Source organism: Diorhabda carinulata, chromosome 11, assembly GCF_026250575.1.
Source record: "Diorhabda carinulata isolate Delta chromosome 11, icDioCari1.1, whole genome shotgun sequence".
Lineage (NCBI taxonomy): Eukaryota > Metazoa > Arthropoda > Insecta > Coleoptera > Chrysomelidae > Diorhabda > Diorhabda carinulata.
Window position 1 is genome coordinate 11,475,629 of NC_079470.1, and position 12,039 is coordinate 11,487,667.

General features: G+C 30.0%; 2 protein-coding genes across 2 annotated transcripts; one reads left to right on the forward strand and one right to left on the reverse strand.

The window, feature by feature from the left end:
* Window positions 1–169: 169 nt before the first annotated feature.
* LOC130899312 (protein Spindly) lies at window positions 170–5,543 on the forward strand. The gene is made up of 8 exons (XM_057809165.1): window positions 170–515; window positions 568–837; window positions 1,283–1,476; window positions 1,528–1,713; window positions 2,603–2,731; window positions 2,784–3,123; window positions 3,880–4,098; window positions 5,271–5,543. Exons 1-8 carry the CDS (start codon window positions 270–272, stop codon window positions 5,373–5,375), a joined length of 1,689 nt encoding a protein of 562 aa, XP_057665148.1. The 5' UTR covers window positions 170–269; the 3' UTR covers window positions 5,376–5,543.
* A 380-nt stretch (window positions 5,544–5,923) lies between these two features.
* Window positions 5,924–11,916, reverse strand: LOC130899311 (2-aminomuconic semialdehyde dehydrogenase-like). The gene is made up of 10 exons (XM_057809164.1): window positions 11,623–11,916; window positions 11,354–11,574; window positions 11,129–11,298; window positions 9,877–10,033; window positions 9,664–9,818; window positions 8,987–9,084; window positions 8,498–8,926; window positions 8,219–8,318; window positions 7,955–8,159; window positions 5,924–6,455 (listed from the first exon to the last, which is right to left on the reverse strand). The coding sequence occupies exons 1-10, from the start codon at window positions 11,719–11,721 to the stop codon at window positions 5,966–5,968; spliced, it is 2,124 nt and encodes a 707-aa protein (XP_057665147.1). The 5' UTR covers window positions 11,722–11,916; the 3' UTR covers window positions 5,924–5,965.
* Window positions 11,917–12,039: the final 123 nt, after the last annotated feature.

The following is a 12,039-nucleotide window of genomic DNA, read 5'->3' on the forward strand; positions in this document are numbered from 1 at the left end:
TCACCTTATTATTTTATATCTTTCAGAAAAATATTTTCGAAATTTTATTACAGAAAATATTAATTATATCTCTAAATACTCAAGATTAGTACAGATTTAATAAAATTTTTAAAGTATCAAAAAAGAAGGCGCTTAAAATAGTTACCTAGGTAACTAAAGGAAATGATATAAAAAAGAAGAAGTAAAAACGTTGAGTTTGAAAGTTCAAAAAAATCATTTAACTTTACGGTTATTATTTAAGTAAATATTCAAAAGAAAACATAATTTTCATGACTATGGAACAATCTGTTGATGATTGTGAAAGTTTAAAAGCTGATAATTTAACTTTGAAGCAAGAATTAGATAGTATAAAATTAGAATTAGACAAAGCAAATCAACAATTGTACGAATGCCAGAGAAATGTTAGAGTTTTAACGTCTGTACAGGCAGAATACCAAAATGAAATTGATATGTTACAATCTGAGCAAATCAAACAAAAACAGAAATATCAAGATATTATTAAACAGCTTGAACAAGTGAGTAAAATTAAGTAACATTGTATGAGATTTTGAATATTTTTTTTTGTAGAACATTAATAACATGAGGGAGAGCTACAATGATGAAAAACAAACTTTTGAAAATGTTATAATGAAAATGGAAGAAAAGAATGAACTTATGAAAAATGAACTCGATGTCTACAAAGGTTCTTATGATAATAATGTTACTAATTTTGGAGATACAAGTTCACTAATACAAGATATTCTTTCGGATCCTCCAGAGTTTTATGAGAATCAGCAATTAAAAGACACTGTAAAAGAATTACAAAGCAAAAACGAAATTTTAACCAGACAACTAGAGGTAAAAAATATATTTATTCTCTAGATCTCTTTATGCTCTTTTGAGCGTCAGAGTATTAAGATTTTGATTTTCATTCTCTTTTCATCCATTTTTTCAATTCTTTCCAATTTTTTGCTATTTCATTCATTTGCTGCATTGCTTCCCTTGTCTTCCTCCTTCCTGTTTTAACTTGTAGACAAGTTTGCCTGGGACTTCCTTTTCTTCTTTTCTTATATCTTTTTGCTTCTGTGATTTTTTTTATTAGGCTTTGTAGAGTTCTATTTATGTATCCTTACCATTTCAATAATCTTAACTATTTTGTTTTCTATTGGTTCCTGTTTGTGCCTCTTTAAAATTACCTCATTTCTTATCCTATCCACCCTCGTTTTCTATTTTTCTCAGTTGTTAAAAAATATATTGAAATACATAATAGTACCTAGATAATTGTGATTTATATCAATTTTAGGAATACACAAATGAATTAGAAAATTTAAAAGAAAGTTTAAATTGTACCAGGACTGATCTACATGAAGCCAATGCCACTAATCAATTTTTGAATGATGAAATACTTTGTCTCAAAACTGAATTAGACAATTTGAAAAACCAACCATTGAATAAGGATAGTAGAGGAAATTCATTATTTGCAGAAGTTGATGATCGGTATGTTTTACACAATATATTTTATAGAAAAACTACATTTTTTTATTTCAGGAGAGTATTTTTGCAGGACCAAGTGATTAAAATGAAAGCAAGTTATATAGCAATGGTTCAAGAAAAAGCTCAACTTGAAAATACTATCCATCAATTAAAATTGGAAAATATGAGACAGTTGGAAAAATGGAAGTCTGATATAGAAGAAAAAGATAATGACAATCATGAAGTTACTGTGGCCTTAAAGTAAGTTAATGTATTCAATCTGTTACATGTGTTAGTTTTCTTGCAACTCCTTGTAGTTCAGCTTGTTGCCACTTGCAATTTTTTGTTCTTTCCTCTATTATAATTTTGACTTTGTTACTTGTTACTTCCATTTCCTCTTAGTTAATAGTAGAAGAGTGTGTGGCCTAGAGCTGTTAAGTACATAGACCTTCTGATAGACCTATTGTGCCCCACTAGAAATTAAAATATGATTTATAACCAGCTGAGACAGACACTGAGGTGGCTAGGTTCTATTGTCTGATGAAGACAGCATGATAGTCCCAGTTGACACATCAGTGAAATCCAGGAGCTGGTATTGGGTTGTCTCGCTCTACTTTCAGCTAGCTATAGATTCTATCATCCCTCAGATTATGCCTAACTAGCATCAGGTCCTACTGGAGGTGTAGTTTTACAGCTTTTGGAATCATCTTGTTGTTTAATGGGCCTAGGACCAGGGGTTATTGGCCTGTTAACAGGATTTATTTGGACCTCTAGGCTGGGAGCCCTTGGTGGAGAATGGCCGGGGGTCTAGACAACATTAGGACCTGAGGTCGTTAAGCCCTGGACCATCTCGGCAGCCTTGGCCTTCCTTCCTCTTTTTCTTCTCAACACTACTGATGATGTGGCATATGAACTAAGCCTTACAGGGCCTTTGAAATTTCCTCAGGTATCCCATAGGAATTGCGAATAATATTTAATTAGGGCTCAGGTATCATTTATCCCTTGGCACAATTGCTTCCGCCTTAGATTGAGCCTTCCTCTGCATCATCCCCCCTCCTCTTAGGCGTGCCCAAGAAGGGCGGCCGCTGGGCCCACTCATCAACAGCTCCTTGAAGGGGTTCCATCTCCTCTTAAGTTTATCTTATTATAGTTCCAGAATTGAAGATTTGGAAAAAGTAATAGAAAAATACAAAAAAGAATTATCACAAAAACCAGTTGTATTATCAAAGAAAAATTTCGAGGAAATTGAATATTACAGTCTCACACTAAACGAAAAAAAGTAAGTTGTATCAGATCTAATTTGATTATTTTGAAGATATTGACAATTACAGCCAAGAAATACAATCTCTCAAGGATGAAATGTGCGCAAAGTCTCTAGATAGATTTTTACTTTCGACTGCTTTGAGAGAAGCGAACGATGAAAAAAGAAAATGGCGTTTGAAGGCAATGGATAAAGAACATCAACTTGAGTTACTAAAAATAGAAATAGCTAATAATTTAAAAGAGAAAACTAAAAATGATGATTCGGAAGAGTCACTACAAAAAGCTTCACATAAAACTAATAAAAAAGATTACAAGAACAATATGGTAGACAAAGATTCTTCTAAGGCTGAGACATTATCGCCAAAACGCCTATCAGACATTAAAGAAGAATATGAAAATCCTCTTCAGGTGAGTATTATTAGAAGAATAACAAATTTTTAATTGAGAACCTCCATATAACTAAAGAATATCTGTTAGATGCTTAAAGATTTTACACATTTATAGAGAGAAAAATTTCTAAGTAAAATCGTTGAAGAAAGTAGAAAGTGAAACAAAATATTATCTTTATAGCAGTTCAAATAACCAAATAACTTCCGTTTCAGTGTAATTTTATAGATTATTTTTTACCTACATTTGTTGAGTTTTGTAGCTCTTTCAGAACCATCTCTGTAAATATTTTGCTTTAAATAAGTGCTAAGAAAAAAATCATGTAAAGAAATTCTTGAAAATATTTTATAAATTATTTTTTATCTTATATTGATTGTGAGTGGAACAACTGTTATGCTGAAACCATAATTTCATTGATAAACAAATGGTTGCTTTCAATTCCAATTTTTCCTTTTTTTATTTTACACAAGCTTTTGCTTCCAAATATTTCTTTATTGATGGTTTTAAACAAACTTTTGCCTCCCAAATTTTCTTTTTGTTCATATAAAACAAGCTTTCATCTCTCAGATATTCTTTTTGTTGATATTAAACAAGATTTTAACTCCCAGGTATTCTGTTTGTTGATATTTAACAAGCTTTTGACTTCCACATATTCTTTTTATTGATATTAATCAAGCCTTTGACTCCCAGGTATTCTTCTTTAAAATTAATCAGCAAAAACAAACACAAGTCAAAGATCTCATATATTTTTATTAAATTTTGGTAAAATATTTTTAGGATAATTCTAATTTTAAAATAGAAAATAAGGCAAAATCAAGATTTACGATTGTATTAGAAGAACATTTATCAGGATCTTTGGAGGTTCAACAAAAACCGGATGAGTGTGATAAATCTAGAGTAAGCATGTTGAAAAAAGATGAAAGTAAAACTACAGAAAAGGAGAATGCCGGTGGTAACAAAGAAAATATTATAGAAAGTAAAATTGATACAAATCAGGTGAGTCCTTTGTCGTTAGTATTTATTATTATCAAGAATCTTATTGATTTTATTGTTAGTAACAAAGCATTGGAAGAAATCATGAGTAACATATAAATAGATTTTTTTATATTATCATTTTTTAAATGATATTGTTGTATACTTTTCTGATAATCTGATAAACACACTGTTTACTCTACCACTACACCAACACTCACAATTATACAGAAGACGATAACTTGGTTAACGAAACGCGCGTTAGACATTGTAATTGTAAATGTTAGTGTAGTGGTAGTGTAAATAGTGTGTTCAGTATGAAGAATATCACCAACGGTTCCAGAAATTCGAACTTATTTAATGTATGTGTTACAGTTGAAACCCCTTTTACATTTAACAAGATGTTAACTCCAAAATTTCTTTTTGTTGATATTTAACAAGCTTTTAACTACAGAAATTCTTTTTGTTGACATTAAACAAGCATCTGACTCCTGGATATTTTTGTTTATTGATATTGAACAAGCTTTTCACTCCAAATGTTCTGTCAACTTTAGTTTATAAAATTAATTGTATTGGTAGATCTAAATTCACTGCATGTACGGAGGTATTTCTACCATTGGATGGAGTCCCAGGTACAACTTTGTCTCTTCACATTGCAACTGAACAATTATCCACGGGCTCAGGTTTTGTAAGATGTTTCTGGAAAAAATATTATGTTTCTATTCGCGGTTTGTACAAAAAAAAAATGATATGCCACGATAGTTTACTTTAAAAATTCTGACTGTTTAGTGTGCTACTAGAATAAAATTTGAAAACAATAAATTTTTCCACTGGAAACACTGTTTTCCATTAGTAGAATTCCCTAATGAAAACTAGTTTCAACTAAAAATACTAGTAAATTCTAGTATTTCCTGTTGAAACTAGTTTTAACGCGGAGGGTACTAGTCAACACTAGTTTTGACTAGTAAAAACAAGTTTTAACGGAATGGGTTTGTGAAAACTAATCAACCCTTATCAAAACTAGAATTAAGTGACAACTGATTTCGACCGTAACATATATGTCATTATACAACTTCATTCCTTAATGAAATAAATTATAGTTGAATCCCACAATTTCATTAGGCGACTCATATTGTAAAGCGATTTTATAGGCCAATCAAATACTCTTAATTCAATAAAATGGTTTATATTTTTAGACAAAGAAGGTTTCATTTGCCGAAAATACCGTTTCTCCGAAGAAGACGCAACAGAAAGGAGGCAGGAGAATTGTAGCGATTAAAAATATAAATTTTAAAAAATAAATTTATTTATGACAAATTGTAAATTTTTTACTTACCGTTTAATTTTTAAGACTGACTTAAAATAGTTATGTTTTTAGTACGTTGTTTGATCTATTCTCAGATTGTAAAAAAATTATTTTTTAAGCTGGTACTTAAGTGAGAAGAGTAATAAACTGAAAAAAATTGTCATTCTGTTATTTAACCTCAACATAACCTAAACCAAAAAGCGATGAAAAGAATATCAATCCAAATATTCTTTTTGTTGATATTAAACAAATTCTTGACTCCCAGGATTTTTTTTTGTTGTTATTGAACAAGACTTTGACTCCCAGATATTTTTTTGATGATATTAAGGTATTAGGATTTGCATTCAGAATTTAGTGAAACTTGGAATTTTAGTATATTATTATAAAATAATCAGTACATTCACTTAAGAGAATTTGACATACATTGAAAAGGTATAAAATTTATGAAATTTAGGTTATTTAGATTAAGGGAGAAGAAGAACAAGATCTAGACTCTGATAAAGGTGAACAACATACATATCTTTTATTTGGTAAGGTAATAAATTGTATAAAATAACAAAATTTATTAACAATATGTATTGTTTATTAAAAATTACAGTTACTGGAAGATCCAATATCACTCAAAACATTCTTCACAAATGTAATTTTTCCAAAAATATCCACACTTGTCGCTATATTAACATATTTAATAGAGTCTTGAATAGGAAGACACCTTAAAATATGCTCGTTGTCATTTCCAAAGTAACAATTGACCTTTTTGTTTGCAGCCAATTTCTTCAATATATTTGATTCATACGGAATTAAATTTAGAACGCCACTGGGTAATCTACTACTCAATAATTTCAATATTTTCTCGGTATTAGCAGTAGTAAGAACCATCAAAGAATTTCCCTCTAAAATTGAAGTTACTACCAAGGGGATATTAACACTTTCTGACCTGTCTAGTACAATAACTCCTCTTGGTTCTGTATAGCAATTTAAATTGTATCCCGATATAGTAGTTGAATAATTTGTTCTAATCGTATTCTTGAGCGCCAAATAAATATCTTTCGCAGTCCATTTCATTTCTGATTCACTAAAATAGTCATTTTTATAAATATACTGTGTTATTGTGTTAATTTTTTACTAAAACTGAATAAAAACGAAGTTAAAACCCTCTTGAGAATTGAGGAATTTATATTTTCAGTTATGATTACGATGCATAAGGGATGATTATAAGACATTAGGGTAATTTATCATATAATAATTTGTCCCATCCCATATGATAGTTATTGAAAGTAATGATCCATCAGGGGGGTAACTACCACTGTGTCAGCTATATGGGGTCCCGAACCAAGTAAAGGAGTATGGTGCGCGATATATCCTCTGGGTTCCGGCTTCTCTTACTCAATTTTATTTCCACCTCCGCTTTGAAGCTGGTGGTAGCTTGCCGTATCATAAAGACATCGGGTACCCGATCCCGGTGAAAATTAGGGCGGCAGGGATGTGGTCCTTCTACAAAGGGTTGGGCCTGGGGCTAACTAACTACAACAACAAGCTTCGGACTAGAGGAATATGGTGGACGAGGTAAAGGCTCTTTGAGGGCCGTAGTGTCGGTGGTAGTAGCAATATAGGGGCCCCGATACCCAAACTAAAAAGCTTATAAAGCATGAGGGTTACAAAGAATTTTAAATTGATATTAAGCGTAAACCCCTTTATTTTATGACAAACCAAAATCAGGAAGAAAAAACATGATTAAGACATTATTACTCATAAAATTTAGCAGCATTGCATCAAGTTTTTCTGAGGTAAAAGGAGTTTTTTTTCAAAAATTATCTAAGGACGTTTATGGGACAAGAACCGCTTTCAGATTTGTCTCTGTTATCTATAGAGGTCAAACATCTTTGCTATGAATGATTTAATTAATAAATTTGATGCAAAAAAGGGGGAAAAGAATATTTATTTGATTTTAATTGTTTTGCTATCTCCTTGAAGCATGTATTGTGAGTAATAAGTAAATCTAAATAAATGTTTTTATATAATTTGAATACCAATGTTTTTGTTTCTTTTTACCCTCCATTTGGGCTAGCCTACAGTTAGATTGGAACTCCCCCCCAAATTTTGATACAGGGTCCATCTAGGTCAAGCTACTCCCCTGGTAATTGAGTCACAGAGACTCCAAATCAAAGCAAAGCCTGAGAAGATCACCTCTCCATAGTTAAGACGTTACTAACCGGAAGTGAAAACTCTTAAAAGGGAGATATATCGGAGAAGAAGGATTCAGGCTTGAGTTCGGTTTTCCAAGGACATGAATCTACCAAACTATTACAAAAGTACTTTTTTGCATAGAAAAGTCCAAGGAAACATTTCTCAACACGAAATATATGAAAAAATAATTCCCACCCTTAGAACTACCCTGTAGTAGCATGTAGTTGATGGTGGCATAAAATATAAATCGATATAAATGCTTCTCAAATTGAATAAGAAAAAACTTTATATTAGTAAGCACCCTTTTTTTTGAAAGTACCATCAACTGAAACTATTTTACATAATTCTGGACTACCCTTTATATTTTACGTAAGTCGAGTAACTCACTTAGCTTCTTTTATATTTGGCGGTAAATTTTCTGCAAATTCAAGAAATATTTTTTCTTTTTGTATTTTCGATACTTTCTGCCAACTTGCTTGTGCCTTATTGGCTATATTAAATAAAGAATCTATATTAGAAATAGATGATGAGGATGGTTTCTTTGTACAATAACAATGTTTTGTTGGTTCCAAAGTCAGATATTCTTGAAAGCCTAAAAAATTTTCTCATACACATATAATAGTTGTTCTAGTTTCGAATTAATGTCTTTACCTTCTTTGCCCCCGTAGATTCCAATTCCGCTCTCTTTGATTGGGGTAAAGACTATTTCTGGAGAAAAAGCATTACTACCATTCACAAAAATATTGCTCACCTATAAAAAAATTTAGTTTATCACCTCATTTTCCCTAATAATGATACCGATCACCATTTCGATAACAAAGTTACCATTTTCAAAAACTAAAGGTAAATTAGGTTATCAAAATGCGAATAAAAAATATGTAAATATGACTGTTGATGTAGTGATTCAAAATAACTAACTCATGTACTCACTTTTAGTTTTCTTGTGACTTCGTTAATAACACCACTATTTTCACTCCAAATAGATGCCCACAAGCCCTGTCTCGTATTATTAGCTAAATTAACAGCTTCATCTAACGATCTGAAAGCTAAAACGGTAACTGCTTTAGCTGTATCAATTTTCGTATTTAAAGCATTATGTGATACTTTTCCACCGATCAACAAAGTAGGGCTCCATTTATTAGAACTCTCTTCAACTTGAAATATTTCTATGCCTTGTAGCTTAGCTTGTTTAACAAGTTCGTTTAATTCATCAACACTTTCACTTAAATTCACGGAAATATTCGTTGATTTCACGTCCGCTGTCGATATGTGAAGGGTCATCATCTTCGATTTGAGTTTGTTCAAGAATAGTGGGAAAATGTTTTCTTGAACTAAAATGGTGTCTGTGGTCCAAGGTAACTGAAAAAAAATATGAAATGAATAAAAAAATCGCATTAAGGTATTGAAAAACTACTTTACCATGCTCTGGTAACTCCATGATGATTCTATTACACTTTCGGATGCTGTATCCAGATCCGCACTATCAAAAACTATGGCAGGAGTTTTGTACGAGGTTACTGAAATAATTACATGGGGATTTTCAAGAATTTCAGTGATTATTAGTTGTTCAAAAAGTTACTAAAATAAATATGAAAATTTTGTGAATATGCCTTTAGGGCTTAAGAAAAAAAATTATGTTAAAGACAAAAATATGAACATTTGAAATTTAAAATAACTTCCTGGAAGGAAATAAATAATATTTCAAATGCACAAGCCTTGTATATAATTTCCTTATTACAACTTTTTTAATCTTTGAGAAGCATCTTAAGGTTAGACTTGTGAAAAGTGTGGAATCTGCTTGTTTGATTTTCATATTTCTTAATTTATATTATATGGAACTAATGACAATTTTAAAAATTAATTTTCTCTTGAAAATGAAATGATATGGTGGTGTATAAAAAACATAGAAAACAAACCCAAATCAAAAAAATTCATCACTAAACACAAATACTAAAAATCATCTCTAAAGTCCACTTATTCCATTGAAATTTTTCTGAGCAAATTGTACATTGCTTATTGTTTTTTTTTTTATTACAATTATTCTCTGATCTTAATCTAACTAGCCTATAAATATAATGGAGAGTGATTAAACTTACGAACAAGTATTTTTTTATTTTGAGTGTTAACACCTCTGTATAATCCACTATTCAAGTCGACAAATAAAGTGATGATTTCTACTTTTTCAGAATTCATATAAGGCAGAAGTTCACCATCGTCTGAAGGTATGATTCTTATTGTACCTTCAGGAACACTGAAACGTATAAAAAAACTTATAGATTTGTTTTAAATTTTAGAATATAATTTCTTACCCGGCTGATTGTGCAATTTCTTGTAATAAAAAAGCCACAGGTGTTAATTGCAAACCTATTTGCAGTACAATAGTACGTCCTGCAGCTAAAGCAGGAGCCAGAAAAAGCCCTAAATAGGGTAAATAATTTTCTTTTGATATTACTCCAACTGCAATGCCTTTAACAAAAAAATTAATTTGTGATGAGCTGGTGGAATTTGAAGTTTCTTTTTGAGCATAAAAGTCTTTTGCTAAATCATTAAAGTTTTTAAGACTGAATAATACAAGAAAGGTTGTTTGAATGGAGCTGATTTAAAATAAAGTTCATAGAAGAAAAATTTCTCATTTAACCTTGTTTTTTATAGTTTTCTTGGTTCGTCGACTATTTTTTAAATATCTCTAATAAATTGTTGAAAAAAATGAAAAAAAATCCTGTGAAAGCCACAGACATTAATATTAATTTCAAGATATCCAGTATGATAAATTTGAATTTCCTGTATGATTAACACAGGAAAGTTTGCTTTTTTGAGTTTTTATAACATTTTAATGGTTCATCAAAAGGGCTAGACCAAATAATTTTCTTATTAAAAAATGAGCGCACTACAAGAAGGCTCTCTTCATTTTTTGATAAGCTGACACGTTTTGAAGTTGTTAAACATTAAAATATGATTTATATTTCCCATTTTTTTTCCAATTTTTTTGACAAAATTAGTTTTGTCAATTTTTTTGTATTCGTAATTTTTTTTGGTGTCACAGATGCTTTTATTTAACTGTAAAATTTCTAATAATATTGTATATTAATTTTTCAATAAATTAAAATTATTTTTTTCTAAATTTTGTTGCATTAAAGTTATTTTATTTCAATTTTGAACTTTTTTCCTATATTTACTGATCACAAGTAATAAGTATTGTAATTATTTCTCTTTTTTTGTACAATACTTATTGTAAGTTCAACCAAAGCTATTTTAAAGTTGAATAACTTTGAAACGTGTAAGTTTATCGAAAAATTATAAGAGAGCTTTATCGAAGGGCGTTCAATTTTATATAACAGAATGATTTAGTCTAGCCTTTTTGATGAATTTTTAAAAAGTTATACAATTCGTAATTAAAAAAAAAACAAGCTTTCCCTTGTAAACCACACAGAAAATTGAAATTTAGAATGCAGGATATCTTAATATCAATATTAACTGGCTTTCACGGGATTTATTAGCAACATTATTTTCGATATATTTAAAAAAAAAGTCGATTTTTTTTATCAGTCTAATGTTACAAACCTTGTGGTAACTTTCCCTCTTCTAAATTAAATGCATATGCTGCATAATAATGAAAATATTGAGATAATAGCGGAATAGCTTTTGTTTTAGAATCTTTTCCTAAAATACCCCTGGTTAATATTTCTAACTGTACAAATAGTTCAGCCTTTTTTTCAATCTGAGTACCAATTCTAAAATAAAACGTTTGTCTACTGATATTCAATTACAGTAGATAAGTAGACTTACTGGTTTAAAATTTTTACTCTTTCGTATGGTTTTAATTCAGACCACTTTTTGTTGCTACCTTGTAATAAAATCTTATTAATAGTATCTATATCTGGCACATTAATTTTATGTAATTTTTTATTATTTACAGCATTAGCTAATTCTATTATACTTCCATTCGGTGTCTCTGTGGGCTTATCTACATATGCGAAAAAGCTGTTTTCCTTAGTTTTTAACCAATCCTAAAAAAGTACATTATAATGGATTTCATATGTTTAAATAATACTTACAAGCGCTGAGTGAATGGTTTCGTAGCTACTTCCATATTCCATATTTTTGAAAATTTCCTTAACTTCACTACTTTTTATTCTAATATTCTCGGCCATCATTAAATAGTTCAAGAGCAGAAGTTAAAGTCATCTAATCAAGATAATTTTTATCAGTATTAATTACAACTTTTAACCTCACATATGATTATTTTGACTTTTATATCGTGTGTATAATAAACACGCTGACGTAAAACAGATAAAAGTATTCTTCATTTATAATTATTTATTAAATACGCCAATTACTTATATGTTAATATCCAGGTGGTTAATTACATAAAGGTACTTTTTATTTAAAAAAGAATAAGAAAATTCTCAACCAACGTCTTTTCCAATTTTGTTATAGTTCTTGTCATTTCGTTTGCCTGTCTCATAATTTCC

Bases quoted from the DNA above. Each gene is read 5' to 3' on its own strand.
- LOC130899312 (XM_057809165.1), top strand. From the start codon at position 270: ATGACTATGGAACAATCTGTTGATGATTGTGAAAGTTTAAAAGCTGAT. The intron at 1,714-2,602 runs GTAAGTTAATGT...ATCTTATTATAG, and splicing joins GAAGTTACTGTGGCCTTAAA to TTCCAGAATTGAAGATTTGG. The intron at 4,099-5,270 runs GTGAGTCCTTTG...TTATATTTTTAG, and splicing joins GTAAAATTGATACAAATCAG to ACAAAGAAGGTTTCATTTGC.
- LOC130899311 (XM_057809164.1), bottom strand. From the start codon at position 11,721: ATGATGGCCGAGAATATTAGAATAAAAAGTAGTGAAGTTAAGGAAATT. The intron at 10,034-11,128 runs GTTTGTAACATT...TTTTTGTTAAAG, and splicing joins AGAGGGAAAGTTACCACAAG to GCATTGCAGTTGGAGTAATA. The intron at 8,927-8,986 runs GTAAAGTAGTTT...ATTTTTTTTCAG, and splicing joins CATGGAGTTACCAGAGCATG to TTACCTTGGACCACAGACAC.